The sequence below is a fragment of the Oncorhynchus mykiss genome, chromosome 1 (genome assembly GCF_013265735.2).
Source record: "Oncorhynchus mykiss isolate Arlee chromosome 1, USDA_OmykA_1.1, whole genome shotgun sequence".
NCBI lineage: Eukaryota > Metazoa > Chordata > Actinopteri > Salmoniformes > Salmonidae > Oncorhynchus > Oncorhynchus mykiss.
Window position 1 is genome coordinate 15,074,377 of NC_048565.1, and position 24,208 is coordinate 15,098,584.

Sequence of the window (24,208 nt, forward strand, 5' to 3'; positions counted from 1 at the left end):
ATGGATTGTATGGTTTTATGAGTTAAGAAATTGATTGATGTTATATCATAATGTGACCATCAAGGCAAAACACAAGCCAAAATGTTTGATTGAAACAATCATCTAAATGTCCGTACAGCCTCTTTATGTGCAGGTGAAGCAGTTGTAGCTGGAGAAGTTATATGGGTTCAGCGCCTTGCTCAAGTGCATGTCTGGAGATATACTGAACAAAAATAAACACAACATGCAACAATTTCAAAGATTTTACTGAGTTACAGTTCACATAAGGAAATCCGTCAATTGAAATAAAAAAAATTGTCCCTAATCTACGTATTTCACATGAATGGTCAGGGGTGCAGCCATGGGTGGGCCTGGGAGGGCATAGGCCCACCCACTGGGGAGCCAAGCTCAGCCAATCAGAATGAGTTTTTCACCACAAAAGGGTTTTTATCACAGACAGAAATACTTCTCAGCACTCCCACAGGTGTGGAAATGCTCACTAACAGGGATGTAAACTAATTTGTGCTCAAAATTTGAGAGAAATAAGCTTTTTGTGTGTACGGAACATTTCTGGGATCTTTTATTTCAGCCCATGAAACATGGGACCAACACTTTACATGTTGCGTTAATATTTTTGTTCAGTATAGCACCCTTAAATTACCAGTGCCCCACCAGATTATCCCATTACCTGGGATACTAACCAGTGACCCTTCGGTTGATGGCCCTCTACCTACTGAAGGTTGTTTCTTATCTAGGCCTACGTGTAACGACTGATGATTAGATAGCTTTAAAGATAAATACTTCTGGTTGTTCACATTGCATATCTAAATATTTCAGAAACCAGTCACCAAATAATACACGGACCTTCGAACCGGAAGCAAATTTGTGGGGTCATGGAAACTTTGAAACGTTTTCTGTCGGATGCACGCATGTAAACAGAACCTCTTGTTTAGTTGGTGTAAGACCAACAACAGGTCATGCATGCCTCTCAAGGGGGTACGAATTTGAAACATTAGTATTGCAGTAAATTATTGAGAAAAAATGTCTATGGAAGATCCGTTTTTCGTCGTCAAATGGTAAATAGCTAAGCCAGCCACCGTAGCTAACGTTATATTGTATCCCATCAAGCCTGACGGCTAACGCTAGCTAACTAGCTTGTAACAAATGGGATTTGTTGAATTTATCCGTCTATGAAATTGCATTCGTATTTGACAGCCATTGTCACAATGATGAGAGGCATACGATAGCATTTTGTGGCATTTGTCTAAACGGGTTGGATATACAGCTAGCATTATAGCTATAACTAGCATGTTTAGCTAACGGGTAACTCGCTGTCGCAGTAAACAACGTTTAGCTTGTTAGCTACTGTACAATGTATGATTTGTTAAAGACATAAATATCAGTAGCTGTATTAATTATGTTGTATGTGTGGCTATGTTAATATGCCACTGTGACTAATGTTATGTCTTGCCAGCTACCTTTGATATACACACTATTGCATTTCTATGTGATGTAACTAGATATATAGATAGATACATGTACTTTATTATTGACTCTCCTAATCTCCAGTGAGGTCCAGAAGGCGGTGAACACTTCCCAAGGGCTGTACCAGAGATGGAGCGAGCTGCTACAGGATCCCAGTGGTACTTCCAAGGAGGAGGTGGACTGGACCACCAATGAGTTGAGAAACAGTCTGCGGTCCATCGAATGGGACCTGGAGGATCTCGATGAGACCATCAATATCCTTCCAACATAAAATGTAAATTAGTTTAACTTGCACATATATTGGTTTATCAAAATAAATACAGTACTTCCTCCAATTGTAGTAGAGTTCAGTCTTCATAGAGAATAACACATAATGGATTGTCATGTCTTTGGTGCATGTTAGTGTTGAATAGGCTATTCCTTAACAGTGAATGCAAGTATTGTTGAATCAAACCCTAAGAAGTTCAATCTGGACACAGTGGAGCTGACCAAACGGAAAGGCTTCATCACAAGCACTAGACAAACTGTTAAGGTGAGTCAGGCCTGAAGCACATGGGCTTGGAAGGAATCCAGTTGAACTTGAAGTAACCATCACACAAAAATATGACTGCAAGCAGCAGTAACACTTAGAATAATCGGGTTCCTGCACCTTCTGTGCTAAAGGTCAAAATTAAAAAAGGACCCCTAATTAGAGTGGTTGTGTTTTGTAATAGCCATTAACGATATGATGGCCGGTGTATGCCTTTATTATTATATTTGTATTAATTTCTTTGCTGTTTTCTATTTCAGGAAATGAAAGACCACATGTCCAGTCCAACAGCCTTAGCCATGTCAGACAAGAAAAATAGACAGGTGTGTGTAGCTCTGTATAACTATTGGACTAACATCTTACTGAACTATTTGCATGTAATGGTGCAGTATGATGGAATGCACTTGTCAAACATGTAGCACACATTTTAAAGCTTTGTTGGTTCGTTGACACTGCAAACATCCTCCATTAACATTGGTCAGAGAATAAGTGCCATTTGTATTGGCTGGATCCTTGCACAGAAGACTCCTCCTCACCATTGTAGTTGAGCAACCATACTTCAGCAGATCTCATGTGTAATAATTTCTACTCTACTCCTCCACCAGGCTCTGTTAGGGAACAGTGGGTCTCAAGGCCCAATCTGGCAACCAGGACCTGACAAATACACCCGTCTGGACCAAGAGCTACGTACGGCCAACTCCATGTTCATTGATGAGCAGCAAACCCAGCAGCAGGTATAGTTAATAGAAATGTCTCACTCATTCTTATGAGTTTGATATCGACTATTGCTGATTGCTGTACTTACTATGTGCTGGATATGACATTGTTTTGGCAAAGGAATAATTTTTCCTCATCAGTTGCTTTGTGTGAAATCAAATGAAAAAAATTGGCACATACCCCGAATACTTCAGGTGTAGACCTTACCGTGAAATGCTTACTTACAAGCCTTTAACCATCAATGTAGTTCAAAAAATTGAGTTAAGAAAATATTTACTAAATAAATTAAAATAAAAGTTACACAATAAAATAACAGTAATGAGGCTATGTACAGGGGGTACTGGTTCCCGAGTCAATGTGCGGGGGGTACAGGTTAGACAAGGTCATTTGTACATGAAGGTAGGGGTGAAGTGACTGCATAGATAATAAACAGCGAGTAGCAGCAGTGTAAAAACAAAGAGGGGGGTGGGGGAGGGGTCAATGTAAATAGTCGGGGTGGCCAATTGTTCAGCTATCTTATGGCTTGGTGGTAGAAGCTGTTAGGGAGCCTTTTGGACCAAGACTTGGTGCTCTGGTGCCGCTTGCCATGCGGTAGCAGAGAGAACAGTCTATGACTTGGGTGACTGGAGTCTTAGAAACAATTTGGGCCTTCCTCTGCCACCGCCTATTTATATAGGTCCTGGATGGCAAGAAGCTGCACTACCCTTTGTAGCGCCTTACGGTCAGATGCCGAGTAGTTGCCACACCAGGCAGTGATGCAACTGGTCAGGATGCTCTCTAAAGTGCAGCTGTAGAACTTTGAGGATCTGGGGACTCATGAATCTTTTCAGTCTCCTGAGGGGGAAAAGGTGTTGTCGTGCCCTCTTCACGACTGTCTTGGTGTGTTTGGACCATAATAGTTTGTTGGTGATGTGGACACCAAGGAACTTGAAACTCTCGACCCGCTCCACTACAGCCCCCTCAATGTTAATGGGGGCCTGTTTCGACACTCCTTTTCCTGTTGTCCACGATCAGCTCCTTTGTCTTGCTCACATTGAGGGAGAGGTTGTTGTCCTGGCACCTCTGACCTCCTCCCTATAGACTGTCATCTTTGTCGGTGATCAGGCCTACCACTGTTGTCGTCAGCAAACTTAATGATGGTGACATAAGACATCGGCATTGACCTGTGTGTGTGTGTGTGTCCCTGCGTGCGTGTTTGCCTGCGTGTGTGCGTGCGTGCCTGTGTGTGTGTGCATGCGTGTATGTTTGCATGCGTGTGTGTGTCAGCTCATGGCAGAGCAGCAGGATGACCAGCTGGAACTGGTGTCTGGGACCATCGGGGTGCTGAAGAACATGTCTGAGAGGATTGGTATGGAGCTGGATGAACAGACCGTGTACGTACACAGCCACATCAACAATAATCAATAACAGGGTTTCAGGTCTGCAAAGATAATCAGGTGCTGTATGTATCAAGCGTGTCTGACTAGGAGTGCTGATTTAAAGATGGAATTCACAGTAGGGAAACGGCGTCACTGTCCGTCCCACCGCCGTTGTTTTGATTTTGTTTTATTGACGAAGCATGGGTAAGGAGCGTTGCCAACATGGTAAAAAATGTCAGTCCATTTTCTGCTGTTCTATCGTTGTGCAGTGATGTCTGAGGGAATACACTGTTTTCTTGTTTGCAATAACTTTATTTGTTGTAATATCGCAAATGGACGTGGTAGTTTCACCATTAAGGAGTCCATCTTTAAGATCAGTTTTGACTTTTAGATGATCATGAATGATATTATATGTAGAGGGGGGACCTGATCCTAGATCAGCACTCCTACTCTGAGACGTTTTGTCAATACAGGTATATATCTTTCCTGGTATCTACAATGCAGCATCTCTTCTCTCTTGCAGGATGCTGGATGACTTCTCCAATGAGATGGAAGGTACCCACTCCAGACTAGACAATGTCATGAAGAAGCTGGCCAAGGTCTCCAACATGACCACCGGTGAGTAATACAACAGTCTTTTTATTCACCACTTTCTACCTTGAGGAAGAATACACTTCAAAGTTTAGAAGCCATCTCTACTACCGCAAATGTTCAAAGTCTGCCACTTACAGAGGTTACTGAGGTGGCAGTAATGTATTATTGTTGATGTCTTTTGATGTTCTTTAATATGTCCAGGTCACTGATGTATGGATGGTCATTTAAAGATGATATATTCTTTACTTGAGAGTGGCTTCCTGTGAAGGGAATGTCTGTGCCAGACGACCTGGAGTCATAAAGGGTCACGGCTGGAGAGGAAGGAAAAGTACCCCCCCACACCCCATCAAATGGTTGCACCACCTTATAAGGAAACACCCTCAGGAAGCTTACAACAGGAAGAACTCAGGAGACAGGGAGTCAAATGAAATCTGGTCGTTTTTTTGTCAGGATATCCTGCCGGTTCTTTCCCCCCAGCCCCTAGACAATGTGCCTGCCGGTACTTTCCCCCCGGCCCCTAGACAATGTTCTTAGGGTTTTATATAGTATTATTCCCCTGCTATTCCCCCCCCCCCCCTTTGCAACATGCCACTCCAGTTGCAACTTTAAAATATGATTGTTTCAGGTCGAAAGACATGATAGCCTTCATAGAACATAAATTCCTCACAATTGTATGTATTTGGACCTTTCATGCCTTAATATGTCTGAAATAATTGTGTTATTTATTTATTTTTACATAAAAAAAAAAAAACTGCAGATCAATTGCTCCTCACGTTGTTTGATACAGTTCATCCTCCTCTCTTTCTCTCTTCCCTTCTCTTGCAGACCGCCGACAGTGGTGTGCTATCGGCATTCTACTGGCCATTCTGTTTGTGGTCGTCATGCTCCTCTTAATCCTATGATGACCGTCCACCACCACAACAACACCCCTGTCTCCGTTTGACCAAAGGGATGGACTTTACATGGGGCTTGGGAAAACATCAAGGTTTCCATTGACATAGGGAAATGGCTATCTACCCCAACCCTCTTTTTACTACATACTGCTGAATATACAGCGATTCTTCCGTAGCTGGTGCAAGTTTCTGCTCAAGCAACATTCTCAGTTGTCATTTTAGCACTAAACTTAAACCTTCCTTGGCATCTCTATGTAGGATTTGGCCCTATGTGAATACTAGGCCTCAAAATATTTTCCGGAAACCCATTTGAGGTAAACCAGGGTGTAACCAGGGTCGTTGCGTACTCCTTGTGACATTTTAGTGTTAATATTCAGAGAATAATGTATGAAGAAGACTCCACTCCGCTTATCTCATCGTTAGTGTTTTTATTGAAAGGGGCTTGTCTATCGTTTCTTGCTGGAAAAAACCCTACGGCTACCTGATGCACTGTTGGCATAAAACGTTTATATGTATATATTAAACTGTATATATAATCTTAATTTAAACAAAATACTGGAGTTCCCTAACAAGGAAAATAATACATATTGCTAAGCGGGTATACAAATCTCTAACCACACTAAAATGGTTCAACTTAATTTTTTAAAATTTTATCTTTATTTAACCAGGCAAGTCAGTTAAGAACAAATTCTTATTTTCAATGACGGTTAACAGTGGGTTAACTGCCTGTTCAGGGGCAGAACGACAGGATTGACCTTGTCAGCTCGGGGGTTTGAACTCGCAACCTTCCGGTTACTAGTCCAACGCTCTAACCACTAGGCTACCCTGCCGCCCAGTGTTATTATATATTTTTCTTAATCTATGTTCTTTCTTTTTGTACTATATGTATTTTGGGGTGTAGGCTTATACACGATCAACAGGTGTTTAACACTCGCCTGCAAGATCAAGTGGAGCATATCCATAGACATCTGGAACAGGGCTCAATCCTGAATTGATGTGTCTAACGTGAGCAGTCTTATCTTGTACGTAAAGTGGCATGATCTAGAAGTCCTACCACATGTCTATATGTTTGGTATCTTGCAGTCCGACAACATTTCACCATGAGGGTCATTCTAAAGACTACATGCTTATGAACAGTGTGTGACACACCCCCAGGTGTACTTGAATCTAGCATGTCAACAGATCTAAGGTTGTTTATCTCAGCGACTAAGGGTCATGCATTTGTTTTGGAATGTGGTTATGTGGTTTTTACAAGGCCTTTATACCAAAGGCTTGTGTTAAAAAAAAAAAAAAACGCTAATTGAGAAGCCTGACCTGTGTTGTGGTTTATCAGTGTTACAGGAACCCTGTTGTAATAATGATTAATGGGGGAAATCATCTGACTGTCATGCCTGGGTCGTATTCATTAGGGTACTCTGTAGCAAAACATTTTGCAACAGACAAGTAATGTTTAATTTCAGTCAGCTTTCTTCTGTTTGGTGCTTAATGAATACAGCCCTGGGTGTTGCAATAAGACAGACTGAGAACAGAGATCTGCATAGCCAGTGCTGTTTGCTGATACTGTAGTAGGCTGATGCTCTATGTTATGCTAGGGCTGGAAACTTCATTTTGATCTTGCTTCCCTGTACCTCACCCCTACCTTGGGTTCCAGGATAAATCGTAAATTGAGGGTTGAATGAATCTGCTCTGTGTGTTCCTATACAGTTCAAGGAGAATGATACTGTTATGTTAGTTATCGTGGAAACCTGGTAACAGTTTGATTTGAATAGGCCTCAACTCATTTGAGGACTTGATATGAACGTAATACATTAATTGACTGTATTTTAGGTTGTACCACCTCAATCCACAAGTGACAGTAAATCAAGACAGTTAAATAATGCAATACACCAGAATGATCATGTGATGGTACTACTATATGAAATATAATGGACACTAGTGATCAAATCTGAGTTCTGAAAACACTCCACAGTCTTCTTTCAAAGGTTTTATGAAGTTAGAAAGAAATATTGTATGTCAATTGTTTTTATTTGTTTATTTATTATTTCATGACTGTTAGTTAACACAAGTTTACTGTAATAGGAATACAGTATTGCATTTATAGTGTATATGACATCATTAGGTAGAAAACATTTACTAACATTTCTTTGTTTTCTTTTTCAAATGGTCTCTTTTAAGCGTCCACACATTTTCAGCAGTGTTATATCTGGTAGAAAGGGTGTGACTTGGTTGAAAATATTGGCATTTCAGATTATGGATATTTTGAAAGCATGATAATGACCCAGACAATGATGTACCATCTCAAAATCACTTGTCAGTCACAATTTTGAATTTATTGAAGTTGCAAGTAATTGTGATGCTGTATTACGATACAAAGTACCCTTAGTATTAAATACTGTACTTAATGCACAGCAAAGTCACTGGTGATAGGTGGATGAGACCTATTTGGTGTATGTGATAATAAATAGTACTGTTTGTGGAGAATGGGTACTGTCCATGACATTGGAAGTCATGATTAGTGTTTGATTGGGTGAACGACTGCCATTGGGACAACGACCGCCATTTTTAGGGCAGAGACATAAGCATGATCTCGTCATCATATACAGATGTCTGGTGTTCCTCTTGTTTGTGTAGTCATGCGTCTGGAGTGTATAAAAATCCTTTTTACCCTTGAACTTTGACCTCATGTCATCGTATCATGGCTGTGCTCTATCCTGAAAATAAAACAGCGCGCAGGATGCTGCGAAGATTCACTATGTTTCAGCTCATTTCAATAACATATGAATGATGTGCTCAATTTGCCTAATTCTCCTGTGTTTTTAGAAGGGTCTACAGCTCTTGATAGAAACCAATACTAGCCGCAGATTTAGGATCAGAATACCCTTCTCTGCGCCCAGGCTCTGTCGTAACCGGCCGCGACCGGGAGGTCCGTGGGGCGACGCACAATTGGCCTAGCATCGCCCGGGTTAGGGAGGGCTTGGTCGGTAGGGGTGTCCTTGTCTCATCGCGCACCAGCGACTCCTGTGGCGGGCTGGGCGCAGTGTACGCTAGCCAAGGTGGCCAGGTGCACGGTGTTTCCTTCGACACATTGGTGCGGCTGGCTTCCGGGTTGGATGCGCGCTGTGTTAAGAAGCAGTGCGGCTTGGTTGGGTTGTGTATCGGAGGACGCATGACTTTCAACCTTCGTCTCTCCCGAGCCCGTACGGGAGTTGTAGCGATGAGACTACAACAATTGGATACCACGAAATTGGGGAGAAAAAGGGGTAAACATTTAAAAAAAGAATACCCTTCTCTGTTCCTATCCATGTAGAGGGATGATCAGTTATCTGGCCCTGTATTATTGGTTATGGGGACCTTGTTCCTACTCAGGGTTGTTATTCTTCCTGATTAGTCAAATCCTAATTTCTAGATGTTCTACGTTGTACTGATCACGAGCCTCGTCCATTTGGTTCCATGGAATTGTCCTAGGATGTACAATGAGTGTACAAAACATTACACCTGCTCTTTCCATGCCATAGACTGACCAGGTGAAAGCAGTGATCCATTATTGATGTCACCTGTTATATCCATATCGGTGTAGATGAAGGGGAGGAGACTGGTTAAAAATATATTATTAAGCCCTGAGACATGGATTATTGTGTATTTGTACCAATCAGAGGGTGAATGGACAATACAAAAGAGTGCCTTTTGAACAGGATGTTGTAGTCGGTGCCAGGTGCACCGGTTTGAGTGTGTCAAGACCTGCACCGCTGCTGGGTTTTTCCACGCTTAACAGGGGGTGTGACTCATTTTTAGGAAGGTATTCCTAATGTTTTGTACACTCATTGGATGTTGGGAAGGTTCTAAGAGGAAAAGGGGAGACTGGGTTAATGTCAGCGGGGCCAGCTGGGCCGTTGGTGGCAGTTTCAGACGTCATCTATTGATCCAGACAGCCAGAAGGGAGCAGAGCACTTCTTATTGAACATCACTGAGCAGTGGTTGAACCCAGGCCACTTGACAGGTGGCCCTCTCCTCTCATGTTTGCCCGCCCTCCCACGTTTTTCCTTTGTCCGGAGAGGAAATTATTAGTCATCCACACCTGGGTACCCCACTCACACGCAGCGCTCACCCCTGAATACAGCACTCCGTATCTGTGAAAAGACAATGGTTTACAGGAAGCCAGAGAAGTATAACATAACGCTGACACTAAGTTTGTCCTCCTGACATTGTCTGATAGCAATGACAGTGTTATTTTTACCACTAGATTGCAGCTTGTACCACTAAGGGCAAAGAGCTTCCTAGGATCCAGGAAGAGATGGAGACTGCTATGAGGGGATGTTTGGAAGGCACTGATATAATGTGCAAATCTCCATATAAAAGAAGAGAGAAATTACTGTATGCGTGCGTGTGTTCATATGTGCCTGGTCCAGGAGGTTGGTGGAACCATAATTGGGGAGGATGGACTGGTGGTAACGGCTGGAGCCGAGTAAGTGGAATGGTATCAAACACATGGTTCCAGGTGTTTGATGCCATTTGCTCTGTTCTAGTCATTATTATGAGCCTTCCTCCCCTCAGTAGCCTCCTGTGGTGCCTGGCAGTGTGTACATGTGTTTGTGTGTGTGCAGGAGCACCCGGCTAGGGGGTTGGTGGTGTACTTGGTGGGGCACAGGTGCATGTGGCAGGTTCCCAGCTCCCCTCTTGTTCCACAAAAGATGAATAGAGGGGCCAGCTAAGCACACGCCCCCATAGAGAGGAGAGGAAGGAGGGGGTTCACCCAGCCCCTCTAGACAGCTGGTGTCAGTAGCTTTGTAATGCATGGTGGGGGTGAAGTGTTTAGGGCTCAGACATTGTGAGTATTGGTATACAAGAGAAGGACAGTGGAAGTGATTCCTTTGCTGAATTCTAAATGGACAATGAATCACAAGAGTGTATACATTCATCTATTTGATCTACTTTGATTGTTCTCCACCAAATAATCTGCCTGAGACACCTCTTGCGGGGTGTGTTGGTGGTGATATACCAACCTTCATGTTACCAGGGGGATATGGGGGGGAAGGATATTGATCACACTCCCCCGTCGGTCTCCCTTTCTCCAGACCACCTGAGGCCCTGGCTAGTCAACTCTACACAACGGTCCCCTCTTCCCAAATTCATCCCTCTTTCACCTCTATTGCTGAAAGTCAAAGAGGCCATTGACTCAAGTGGTGAAAGATGACCCATACAGCTGGTTGACATCGGTAGATACTGTGTAGGTGCTTCTTGTTATTGAAGTGAAGCTGACATAATTTGCATTGAGGAGGACACAATCAGGGTGTATAATTTGAATAATGGAGAGGACAATATTGAATGACAAGCAATTCCAATGCAAGGTATGAAAGAACAAGTAGTACACAATGTTTTATTTGGACCATAGATATAAATAAATCAAAATACATATTGCGTGACAGTGAAAAGTCTGTTCTTTGTACACTTTAATACTGGTGAAGACGTCAAATGACTCCTCACGTGTTGATACTTTCAGTGCTTTCCTATCGTCAGTCACCCATGTAATGACCTCTAGTACCGTGTATTTACTGTTGAAATGTCAAAAATAATTGACTATGCATTTTCCCAATGGGTCTGACATCAACTTCTCTGATCTCGTTTCTCATCGTTGTCTCTACAACCCAATGGTTTGACATGGTTTTCAAATGCCTTTCTTCAGACAATCAACCAGACACTTAGGAAGTTATTGCTTTGTGTACAGTGCATTATTGTAATGACATTAACAAATCAGCAGCATTGGAAAGGACTTTGTACATTGACAGATTAACCCAGAATTCAGATCCAAGACTACCAACCGGGAATAACCTAATAAAAGAGAGATGATTAGATAGCCTGGTCTCACATCAGATGTGACAATGACCATAGGTGTTGGCAAGACAGCATAAACAGATCTGGGACCAGGCTAAAATAAGAGGGGTTCAGTCACTGTGAGTACCTTTCTGATCAATAGAGGAACTTAATCCTATTTGGGTACAGCACATTTATATGGCAAAATGTCAACAAAAAATTATTATTTGTTTGGCAAATAGACAAGCAAAGAAGAAAGTGGAGGATCCTTCAGTACAATCAAGTTGGCATGGATATAGTGAGTGTTAATCCATGTGGACCGAGGAAAACAGTCAAACAAAATGGAAGGTTTTGTAGTGATGTTAGATAAGAACAGTCTAGGATAGAACACACAAGAGTTCAAAGAATTAGTAACACAATGAAATAGTCATTTACAAGTTTGTTATTACTATTGCAATTGACAAAATGTAGTTGAACCTGGGTCTGTAGTGACGCCTCGTGCCTTAGATCCGACAGACCATTTCTGTATGGACCTTGCTTTGTGCACAGGGGCATTGTCATGCTGAAACAGGAAAGGGCCTTCCCCAAACTGCTACAAAGTTGGAAGCACAGAATCATCTAGAATGTAATTGCATGCTATAGCGTTAAGATTTCCCTTCGCTGGAACTAAGGGGCCTAGCCCAAACTATGAAAAACAGCCCCAGACCATTATTCCTCCTCCACCAAACTTTACAGTTGGCACTATGCATTGGGGCAGGTAGCATTCTCCTGCCATCGGCCAAACCCAGAATTGTCTGTTGGACTGCCAGATGGTAAAGCGTGATTCATCACTCCAGAGAATGTTTACACTGCTCCAGAGTCCAATGGCGGCGAGCTTTACACCACTCCAGCTGACGCTTGGCATTGTGCATGGTGATCTTAGGCATGTGTGCGGCTACTTGGCCATGGAAACCCATTTCATGAAGGTCAAGACGAACAGTTCTTGTCTTGATGTTGCTTCCAGAGGCAATTTGGAACTCGGTACTGAGTGTTGCAAAGGAGGACAGACGATTTTTACACGCTATGCTCTTCAGCACTCAACGGTCCTGTTCTGTGAGCTTGTGTGGACTACCACTTTGCGGCTGAGCCGTTGTTGATCCTAGACGTTTCCACTTCACACAGCACTTACAGTCGACCGGGCAGCTCTACCCGGGCAGAAATTTGATGAACTGACTTGTTGGAAAAGTGGCATCCTATGACGGTGCCACGTTGAAATTCACTGAGCTCTTCAATAAGGCCATTCTACTGCCAATGTTTGTCTATGGAGATTGAATGGCTGTGTGCTCGATTTTATACACCTATCAGCGATGGGTGTGGCTGAACTAGCCGAATCCACAAATTTTAAGGGGTATCCACATACTTTTGTATACAGTATATGGTGTACTTCTTTATCCCCTTAGTGCTTCAATTCACATCCAATACTATTTTTATGACTAGTCCAAGTCCAAAACTTTATGATGCTTTCCTATAGTTCCATTCACTCCATGAGGCTGGCTGAGCAAAATTAGCATCTTGGACTCGAAGAGACTGCCCAGTGTCTTCTCTAACAACTGTTAGGCTTGCTTCAATTGTATCACTTTTGAGATGCTGTCGTAGCAGAATCAGAATTAGTTAGGTAACATTGATAAATAAGATGTTTTATCTACTTTCATAAATATGCTTATGTGGGAAAGTCACTTAGGGCCCAGAGAGGGGAGAGGTCAGGATAGGTCTATATGACCTAGAGGCTCACTCCTCTCAGGGAGCTTGTCTAGGGGTGGGTTGTATTTGAGATGGGAGTACATAGAATTGACAATTGATATATGCCATTGGATGAGGTAATGTTTTGGTAATATGAAGTACCAAGAACGAGAAGTTAAACCTTGTCTTAGAGAGCAAACGGAACGATAATTTATAGCTAATGCTGTCTGGCTATGGGATACTCCTCTCTCAAGTAAAAGTCTTCCTTTGTGCAGTTTTCCTAAGACCTGTGGTTCGTCATTGTGAGTTGAGAGGGGTGGATCTTTGCTAGAAAAGATGTCAGTTGCCATTATGTTGACACTCAGAATTCATTTATAGACACTGAATTGATCTGAGAGTCACAGGGCTATGGTGAAAGCTCATATTATTAAAAGATGAAGTTTAAAGTATAACTCTGACTTGTGTGTGGTTTGTAAACTCTCCTTTCACTTAGTAATACAGGAAATTACCACAACAATGCTTCATATCTTCTCTGTTTCTAACCCATACATTTATTATCTCAATTCCAGGTCTGGTTTCTAACTAAACCAATTACCACAATAAAAATAGGATTTAATTGCATAAAGATGACCTCAGTCAAGATGCATAGAATGGAGGAGATTCGTGTGAGGTATTTAACAGAATCTCCTACCAGACTATTGTTGCTGTGTGAGCAGCTGATAGCTTTGTGCATTACCTGTAATGATAATGTTTATTTTGGCACTGCTGGTTATGTTTTCAACAGTGAAAGTAAGGAGCACCTAAGGCCAAACAATTCTAGGAAAAATATATAACAGGACATGAGGAAATGTGAGACAGCTTCTGCTCTAATAGCAACTCCATCTGAACCACTTAGAAAAATGACCCAATCGTGTCAAACATCTTGACGTGTCTTCAGAAGAATAACGCAACATTTCTGAGAGAAGTCACTATGACCAAAGCAAGCGGCCATAGACACATTCACAGTCATTGAGCCAGTCTCACTCACTGCCCCTCTGTCATACCCCAAACACCCCAGCTTTCCATTGTGTTTGTGGTTGCTGTGGTGTCTGATTGCCATTACATTGTGGGTTTCCATGGCATTGCCGGTTGCCATGGTGTCACCACGGTGACCGGCGGTCCTCAGGTTGTGTAGCGAGGAGGGGGGAGCCTCCTGTGTCGGAGCACGCGGACAGAGGCTATGTTCTCCTGGGTCAAGAGGCGTGTCACCAGGTCCAGACTGAGGCCGGCCACCTTCTCACAGTTCACCTCCAGCAGCTCGTCTCCCACCCCCAGCAGCCCCCCCGTACATCTTCACTGTGCTGCTGTCGCCCATCTCTTCAACATACACACCTACAGAACAGACAGGATAATATACAGGAGCATGTTACTGGTAGGGTCACACATACACACTTATTTTATAACACACATCTACAGGCAAATGTGTAGGAGCATGCTACTGATATCACGGGTACATACGAGGAGTATTATTAAATCTGATAATTACACACTAACATCTACAGGACAAACTGTAGGGGAGGGGAGTATTATCACATCTGACTAATTACACACTAACATCTACAGGACAGACTGTAGGGGAGGGGCACGCACACACACAACTAATATAAAACATACAACCTTAGGTAATATGTTGCTCTCCTGTATCCTAAGGTTGTATGTTGTATATTAGTTGTGTGTGTGTGTGTGTGTTAGGATACAGGAGAGCAACATATTACCTAAGGTTGTATGTTTTATATTAGTTGTGTGTGTGTGTGTTAGGATACAGGAGAGCAACATATTACCTAAGGTTGTATGTTTTATATTAGTTGTGTGTGTGTGTGTTAGGATACAGGAGAGCAACATATTACCTAACACACACACACACACACACAACTAATATAAAACATACAACCTTAGGTAATATGTTGCTCTCCTGTACCCTAACACACACACACACACACACAACTAATATAAAACATACAACCTTAGGTAATATGTTGCTCTCCTGTATCCTAAGGTTGTATGTTTTATATTACTAAACACACATCTAACTGCAGGACACGAGTGAAGTAAGTTAACAATAAAATATTCACACCTTGAGCACACAGAAGGGGAACATTCTAATGAACAGGACATCATTACACAACACTAGATTAGAAAGACAACCAAAACAAGTCCCCAATCTGGCCCCAGACGGCCCTGGGTTAGAGCAGGGTAGGCCATCTAGGACCAACCCTAGGCTTTTGGCCCCAGTCTAAGTCATGGAAACACTAGACTTTAGGACAAGTACCGGTGTAAATGGCTGTAGTGTAAAACACTTATTTTGTGTACCTGAGTCGGGTCGTCCTTTGCCCCGGGAGATGAGGAAGCCGAAGGGTCCTTTGGGAGGCCTGCTGAGCTCCAGCAGGAGGGTACCGTCAGGGAAGGCCTGGGCCACCCTGCGCATCGAGCGCACCCCACTGGGGCTGCTCACATCCTCCACACTCAGAACCATCTGGAGGCCCTTACTGGAGAGAGACAGAACAGCAGCATTGAGATGACATATATGGGGCACAGTATCATGCTATATTTAAAAAATAATTATATATATATATATATATATATATATATATATATACAGTGCCTTGCGAAAGTATTCGGCCCCCTTGAACTTTGCGACCTTTTGCCACATTTCAGGCTTCAAACATAAAGATATAAAACTGTATTTTTTTGTGAAGAATCAACAATAAGTGGGACACAATCATGAAGTGGAACGACATTTATTGGATATTTCAAACTTTTTTAACAAATCAAAAACTGAAAAATTGGGCGTGCAAAATTATTCAGCCCCTTTACTTTCAGTGCAGCAAACTCTCTCCAGAAGTTCAGTGAGGATCTCTGAATGATCCAATGGTGACCTAAATGACTAATGATGATGAATACAATCCACCTGTGTGTAATCAAGTCTCCGTATAAATGCACCTGCACTGTGATAGTCTCAGAGGTCCGTTAAAAGCGCAGAGAGCATCATGAAGAACAAGGAACACACCAGGCAGGTCCGAGATACTGTTGTGAAGAAGTTTAAAGCCGGATTTGGATACAAAAAGATTTCCCAAGCTTTAAACATCCCAAGGAGCACTGTGCAAGCGATAATATTGAAATGGAAGGAGTATCAGACCACTGCAAATCTACCAAGACCTGGCCGTCCCTCTAAACTTTCAGCTCATACAAGGAGAAGACTGATCAGAGATGCAGCCAAGAGGCCCATGATCACTCTGGATGAACTGCAGAGATCTTCAGCTGAGGTGGGAGACTCTGTCCATAGGACAACAATCAGTCGTATATTGCACAAATCTGGCCTTTATGGAAGAGTGGCAAGAAGAAAGCCATTTCTTAAAGATATCCATAAAAAGTGTCGGTTAAAGTTTGCCACAAGCCACCTGGGAGACACACCAAACATGTGGAAGAAGGTGCTCTGGTCTGATGAAACCAAAATTGAACTTTTTGGCAACAATGCAAAACGTTATGTTTGGCGTAAAAGCAACACACCATCCCCACTGTCAAACATGGTGGTGGCAGCATCATGGTTTGGGCCTGCTTTTCTTCAGCAGGGACAGGGAAGATGGTTAAAATTGATGGGAAGATGGATGGAGCCAAATACAGGACCATTCTGGACGAAAACCTGATGGAGTCTGCAAAAGACCTGAGACTGGGACGGAGATTTGTCTTCCAACAAGACAATGATCCAAAACATAAAGCAAAATCTACAATGGAATGGTTCAAAAATAAACATATCCAGGTGTTAGAATGGCCAAGTCAAAGTCCAGACCTGAATCCAATCGAGAATCTGTGGAAAGAACTGAAAACTGCTGTTCACAAATGCTCTCCATCCAACCTCACTGAGCTCGAGCTGTTTTGCAAGGAGGAATGGGAAAAAATGTCAGTCTCTCGATGTGCAAAACTGATAGAGACATACCCCAAGCGACTTACAGCTGTAATCACAGCAAAAGGTGGCGCTACAAAGTATTAACTTAAGGGGGCTGAATAATTTTGCACGCCCAATTTTTCCGTTTTTGATTTGTTAAAAAAGTTAGAAATATCCAATAAATGTCGTTCCACTTCATGATTGTGTCTCACTTGTTGTTGATTCTTCACAAAAAAATACAGTTTTATATCTTTATGTTTGAAGCCTGAAATGTGGCAAAAGGTCGCAAAGTTCAAGGGGGCCGAATACTTTCGCAAGGCACTGTATACTGGGCACACCCTTGTGGAATCAACATTGTTTCCATGTCATTTCAATGAAATTACGTTGAACCAACGTGGAGTAGACGTTGAATTGACGTTGTTGCCCAGTGGGGATATTTTGACCCATTTCTACATGACGTTGATGTCGATTAAAGCAGCCCCTCCCCCCTCTCTGATTCAGAGGGGCTGGGTTAAATGCCATTAGACACACTTCAGTTGAATGCATTCAGTTGTATAACTGACTAGGTATCCCCTTTCCCTTTCACACCATAGCAAACATGCAATTTGATTTCAGTAATAAGCCATGAAGGTGAATGGAGAGACAAATGATGGTCTGCTGCCTTGTGCCATTTCCAGTTTTATAATGTAAATAATGAAGTCAATGAATGGAGATGGTCTGCTTCCTATATTAAGGTCTCTATGGCAGAACCCCCCATAGAAAGCCATGTAGCGCTGCCCATATATAGCACGGCTGTGTCATACTCCTAGCCTATTAGGTTTCTGCCTCTCCACGAAGTTGAGTTAAGTGCAAGGCTGAAATGTCCTCCTCTCTGGTCTCTAGTGTGTCAGCAGCTAGGACACACACACACTCACGTACATGTACAGACACACACACACCTTGCATTGTTGGGTTTTGAATTTGCAAGAAAGGCATTTCACTGTAGTTCTTTATGTGACTTTAACATTTTAAACACACACTCATGTACACACACACACACACACACACGTACGCACACTTGACGGACACGCACACTAATAAACAAACACACACTCACTAACACAGGCAGTGTCAACAACATCACCAAACAGTCGATGTTAAATTTCATCACTGCTCCAAGGCACCTTCCCAAATCCATCATAAGATGTTGCAATAGTTTTCTGAATTCCATGTCTTTCTTCGGCAGCACCACTGCACTGAATCTATTTTTATCTGTCCACTCCGAACTCCCCGTCAGACCCAGTGAATGGAAACTATTCGGATGGACGACATGCACGGTAGCCATCCATGCATACCAGAGATTCCCGGGAGCCTTGAGCACATGCCATCCGTGTAACATCCTGTCAGGAAGGATCCATGTTGACTTAATCATAATGTTTTGACATGAAGTGCCACTTTAGAGAAGATCAATGTGCAAGCTTTGCATTGAGACAGATTGGATGTTAGATTAACTGTTATTACTGCAACAGTTGCCTATTTTTATGTTGCTGACGTCATAGTTCTAATGTGTGTGTGTGTGTGTGTGTTTATGTTATACCCAGTGACATGTATTCATGGATCTCAAGGGAAGCCAGGCTTCCCCAATTTTTTTTACCTATAAATAAATTATGATAAAATTATTTATCTTTCGTCTCTCTGTTTTCATAATTTTCCATCAATTCGCAAGTGGCTGATTCTCACCGGAGAAATCATCTGAGCGAGGGAAACAGCACCCCTCTGTCTCTGTATTTGTAGCCCATGTATCTGACGCTGTCTGGACAGGGAAACAGCACCCTCTCTGTCTCTGTATTTGTAGCCCATGTATCTGATGCTGTCTGGACAGGGAAACAGCACCCCTCTGTCTCTGTATGTGTAGCCCATGTATCTGACGCTGTCTGGACAGGGAAACAGCACCCCTCTGTCTCAGTATGTGTAGCCCATGTATCTGACGCTGTCTGGACAGGGAAACAGCACCCCTCTGTCTCAGTATGTGTAGCCCATGTATCTGACGCTGTCTGGACAGGGAAACAGCACCCCTCTGTCTCAGTATGTGTAGCCCATGTATCTGACGCTGTCTGGACAGGGAAACAGCACCCCTCTGTCTCTGTATGTGTAGCCCATGTATCTGACGCTGTCTGGACAGGGAAACAGCATCCCTCTGTCTCAGTATGTGTAGCCCATGTATCTGATGCTGTCTGGACAGGGAAACAGCATCCCTCTGTCTCAGTATGTGTAGCCCATGTATCTGACGCTGTCTGGACAGGGAAACAGCATCCCTCTGTCTCAGTATGTGTAGCCCATGTATCTGATGCTGTCTGGACAGGGAAACAGCACCCCTCTGTCTCTGTATTTGTAGCCCATGTATCTGACGCTGTCTGGACAGGGAAACAGCACCCCTCTGTCTCTGTATTTGTAGCCCATGTATCTGACGCTGTCTGGACAGGGAAACAGCACCCCTCTGTCTCTGTATTTGTAGCCCATGTATCTGATGCTGTCTGGACAGGGAAACAGCACCCCTCTGTCTCAGTATATGTAGCCCATGTATCTGATGCTGTCTGGACAGGGAAACAGCACCCCTCTGTCTCAGTATGTGTAGCCCATGTATCTGATGCTGTCTGGACAGGGAAACAGCATCCCTCTGTCTCAGTATGTGTAGACCACGTATCTGATGCTGTCTGGACAGGGAAACAGCACCCCTCTGTCTCTGTATGTGTAGCCCATGTATCTGATGCTGTTTGGACAGGGAAACAGCACCCCTCTGTCTCAGTATGTGTAGCCCATGTATCTGATGCTGTCTGGACAGGGAAACAGCATCCCTCTGTCTCAGTATGTGTAGACCACGTATCTGATGCTGTCTGGACAGGGAAACAGCACCCCTCTGTCTCAGTATATGTAGCCCATGTATCTGACGCTGTCTGGACAGGGAAACAGCGCCCCTCTGTCTCAGTATGTGTAGCCCATGTATCTGATGCTGTCTGGACAGGGAAACAGCGCCCCTCTGTCTCTGTATTTGTAGCCCATGTATTTGATGCTGTCTGGACAGGGAAACAGCACCCCTCTGTCTCTGTATGTGTAGCCCATGTATCTGGCGCTGTCTGGACAGGGAAACAGCATCCCTCTGTCTCAGTATGTGTAGCCCATGTATCTGATGCTGTCTGGACAGGGAAACAGCATCCCTCTGTCTCAGTATGTGTAGCCCATGTATCTGACGCTGTCTGGACAGGGAAACAGCATCCCTCTGTCTCAGTATGTGTAGCCCATGTATCTGACGCTGTCTGGACAGGGAAACAGCACCCCTCTGTCTCAGTATGTGTAGCCCATGTATCTGACGCTGTCTGGACAGGGAAACAGCACCCCTCTGTCTCAGTATGTGTAGACCATGTATCTGATGCTGTCTGGACAGGGAAACAGCACCCCTCTGTCTCAGTATATGTAGCCCATGTATCTGACGCTGTCTGGACAGGGAAACAGCGCCCCTCTGTCTCAGTATGTGTAGCCCATGTATCTGATGCTGTCTGGACAGGGAAACAGCGCCCCTCTGTCTCTGTATTTGTAGCCCATGTATCTGATGCTGTCTGGACAGGGAAACAGCACCCCTCTGTCTCAGTATATGTAGCCCATGTATCTGATGCTGTCTGGACAGGGAAACAGCACCCTCTGTCTCAGTATGTGTAGACCATGTATCTGATGCTGTCTGGACAGGGAAACAGCACCCCTCTGTCTCAGTATTTGTAGCCCATGTATCTGATGCTGTCTGGACAGGGAAACAGTACCCCTCTGTCTCAGTATGTGTAGCCCATGTATCTGATGCTGTCTGGACAGGGAAACAGCACCCCTCTGTCTCTGTATGTGTAGCCCATGTATCTGATGCTGTCTGGACAGGGAAACAGCACCCCTCTGTCTCAGTATGTGTAGCCCATGTATCTGATGCTGTCTGGACAGGGCAACAGCGCCCCTCTGTCTCTGTATGTGTAGCCCATGTATCTGATGCTGTCTGGACAGGGAAACAGCGCCCCTCTGTCTCTGTATGTGTAGCCCATGTATCTGATGCTGTCTGGACAGGGAAACAGCACCCCTCTGTCTCTGTATGTGTAGCCCATGTATCTGATGCTGTCTGGACAGGGAAACAGCGCCCCTCTGTCTCTGTATGTGTAGCCCATGTATCTGATGCTGTCTGGACAGGGAAACAGCGCCCCTCTGTCTCTGTATGTGTAGCCCATGTATCTGATGCTGTCTGGACAGGGAAACAGCACCCTCTGTCTCAGTATGTGTAGACCATGTATCTGATGCTGTCTGGACAGGGAAACAGCACCCCTCTGTCTCTGTATGTGTAGCCCATGTATCTGATGCTGTCTGGACAGGGAAACAGCGCCCCCTCTGTTTCTGTATGTATAGCCCATGTATCTGACGCTGTCTGGACAGGGAAACAGCGCCCCCTCTGTTTCTGTATGTGTAGCCCATGTATCTGATGCTGTCTGGACAGGGAAACAGCGCCCCCTCTGTTTCTGTATGTATAGCCCATGTATCTGATGCTGTCTGGACAGGGAAACAGCGCCCCCTCTGTTTCTGTATGTATAGCCCATGTATCTGATGCTGTCTGGAACAATAGAGCATAACATGTTGCTGCCGAAGTATTTGATTGATTGATGCCAGCAAAGCATTTGGCCTCCCTTGATAATTTTTGGGTAAAATAAGTAGCTGAGCTCAACTGTGGGTTGTCCAGGTGCAGCAAAACACCCACCAAGGGAGGCCAGTTTGGATTTGGCTTCAGACAAATCACTTCCTTTGCAAAATGCAATATTCAGAAAAACGTGTCCGTTTGTCTGTTTGTGTTGATGTCCTGCAGTAGCTAGCTTGTGTTGATGTCCTGCAGTAGCTAGCTTGTGTTGATGTCCTGCAGTAGCTAGCTTGCTAAATCTAGCCTTGTTGATTTGATTAAATGGCTAAGTGTAACTGGTGCTGGAATAGTGGAGGCAGTGCTCCTGTTGTCTTTGTGCTGACTTGCGATAACTCTGTGGTTATAAATCAGTAGTTGTTTAGTAAACTGTCGAAAACATCCACTTGCTTGACCATGCTACATCATGTGATATGTTTGTCTGCAATATTTGCCTGGTGGACTTCACTGGACAGATGTTTCTTTATGGTTTTGTGATGAAACAAACGTATGTGTAGTTGAATTTATTCCACCACTGTGTGACTGTTGTCTTTTTGTTGTCACAGCCTTATTGTACATCACTGTGGAGTTTGAACAAATGGGTTATAGAGTAAACAACGCAATTATCACAACATAGGTTGTAATTCAGCAATAAGTCCCGAAGAGGTGTGGTATATGGCCAATATACCACGTCTAAGGCTGTTCTTGGATACAGCCCTTAGCCGTGGTATACGGGCCATATACCACAAACCCCTGAGGTGCCTAATTGCTATTAGAAACTGGTTACCAATGTAATTAGAACAGTAAAAATAAATGCTTTGTCATACCCATGGTATACCACGGCTGTCAGCCAATCAGATTTCAGGGCTCGATCCACCCAGTTTATAATATGGCTTTTTTTACTGGCTTGGCTTCCTCAGTGATGTTACTGACGCACCGTACTGGTTATACCTGAGAGCAGGGCTGCTGGGCTGATCTCCAGGTGTGTATGCACTGGAGCCGTCTCCCTTCTTCTTGGAGGACTGTACATTTAGGACTGATGACGATTTCCTCAGCTGCTTAAAGGGTGACCCCTGGAGATGAGAAATGAACATGACAGCAGCCCTAGGCGACCATCCACAATATGCATTTGGATTCATTTTAAGATGGTGTTACTTTTTTCAAGGTATCAGCAAATACCTTGACCAAATATGCACTTTACAGTATAGGTATGAGGAAAAATATTTACATTTCTAGTACACGGTCACAACAATGTTCAAACTAACTGAGATCTCAGTATCCTTATGGATTAAACCGTTTGACAAACATAAAGCAGAACCTCTCAGACTACAATCAAGGTTAGAATTGCTGTAATTCCCTATAATTCAAAAGCTAAATCTCCTCTCACCATGTGTAGATACTGGAGCGACGGGGCTTACCTCAGTTGGCTGGGTTCTGGGCGTGCAGGACTGGGGCTGGAGCTGGGGGCAGGAAAGGCCGGGGGGACACCCCGGGGCTGGAAGCTAAGCTGCTCCATGCTACTGGAGCGCCCTTTACCCAGCTTCCCCACCCATTCAGGCCGATGGCGGAGAATAAACGACGCAGAGAAAGCTTGGACCTGGCCTCCTGCTGCTCTGTCTCTGTCCCTACCATCCTGTGAGGGAAAGTGGGAGAGACAGATCAACAGAAAGACATTGAGAGATGGACAATAACATATAAACAAGAACAGACATGATGAGTCACATCTAAGCTGGACTCAACTTCATTATAAATTCTAGTTCTTAATTTGATCGGGAAAACCTTTTGAAATAGATAGAATTCATCCAGAAAATGTAAAGAATAATTTCACCTCAGATGCTTGCATTAATTCACTTATTACTATTTGGTCAGAAGAGGTCAGTGTTGAGTTAAAAAGTATTAGACTGAGGCAGTGCTCTGTTTGCACCATAACTCTTTGACCTAGTTTGTATAAAAACGTTATCAGTCTGTGGAATACCACCAATGGCTATAGGCTAAGGCTGGCTGTCAGACAGAGCTCCAAATTAGATGATAGTTTAAAATAGAACTTTTTTTTTTTTTTTCACCTTTATTTAACCAGGTAGGCAAGTTGAGAACAAGTTCTCATTTACAATTGCGACCTGGCCAAGATAAAGCAAAGCAGTTCGACACATACAACGACACAGAGTTACACATGGAGTAAAACAAACATACAGTCAATAATACAGTATAAACAAGTCTATATACAATATATATTGCAATGGAAGAATGTGCAAAGTAGAAATAAAAATAATGGGGTGCAAAGGAGCAAAATAAATAAATTAATTAAATACAGTAGGGAAAGAGGTAGTTGTTTGGGCTAAATTATAGGTGGGCTATGTACAGGTGCAGTAATCTGTGAGCTGCTCTGACAGTTGGTGCTTAAAGCTAGTGAGGGAGATAAGTGTTTCCAGTTTCAGAGATTTTTGTAGTTCGTTCCAGTCATTGGCAGCAGAGAACTGGAAGGAGAGGCGGCCAAAGAAAGAATTGGTTTTGGGGGTGACTAGAGAGATATAC

General features: G+C 43.5%; 1 protein-coding gene and 1 long non-coding RNA gene across 4 annotated transcripts; one reads left to right on the plus strand and one right to left on the minus strand.

Annotated features, from left to right (window-relative positions):
* The first annotated feature begins 807 nt into the window (after positions 1 to 807).
* LOC110487930 (syntaxin-6) lies at positions 808 to 5,928 on the plus strand. 3 transcript variants are annotated; one of them, XM_036948626.1, is made up of 8 exons: positions 808 to 1,055; positions 1,549 to 1,718; positions 1,902 to 1,996; positions 2,254 to 2,316; positions 2,599 to 2,727; positions 3,977 to 4,083; positions 4,592 to 4,686; positions 4,931 to 5,928. In XM_036948626.1, exons 1-8 carry the CDS (start codon positions 1,021 to 1,023, stop codon positions 5,194 to 5,196), a joined length of 960 nt encoding a protein of 319 aa, XP_036804521.1. In that variant the 5' UTR covers positions 808 to 1,020; the 3' UTR covers positions 5,197 to 5,928. The 3 variants fall into 3 exon arrangements, with proteins under 3 accessions (XP_036804521.1, XP_021415637.1, XP_021415559.1); XM_021559962.2 differs by having other exon boundaries at positions 831 to 1,055; positions 4,864 to 5,065; XM_021559884.2 differs by having other exon boundaries at positions 832 to 1,055; positions 5,488 to 5,928.
* A 7,685-nt stretch (positions 5,929 to 13,613) lies between these two features.
* On the minus strand, positions 13,614 to 23,229 carry LOC118940256. Its single transcript, XR_005036800.1, has 3 exons — positions 23,095 to 23,229; positions 22,628 to 22,749; positions 13,614 to 14,453 (listed from the first exon to the last, which is right to left on the minus strand). It is a non-coding gene; the product is annotated as an uncharacterized LOC118940256 (long non-coding RNA).
* Positions 23,230 to 24,208: the final 979 nt, after the last annotated feature.

Coding starts and splice junctions, on each gene's coding strand:
- LOC110487930 (XM_036948626.1), top strand. CDS start 1,021: ATGTCTATGGAAGATCCGTTTTTCGTCGTCAAATG. Junction 1,997..2,253: donor GCACTAGACAAACTGTTAAG/GTGAGTCAGGCC, acceptor TTTCTATTTCAG/GAAATGAAAGACCACATGTC. Junction 4,687..4,930: donor GGTCTCCAACATGACCACCG/GTGAGTAATACA, acceptor CTTCCTGTGAAG/GGAATGTCTGTGCCAGACGA.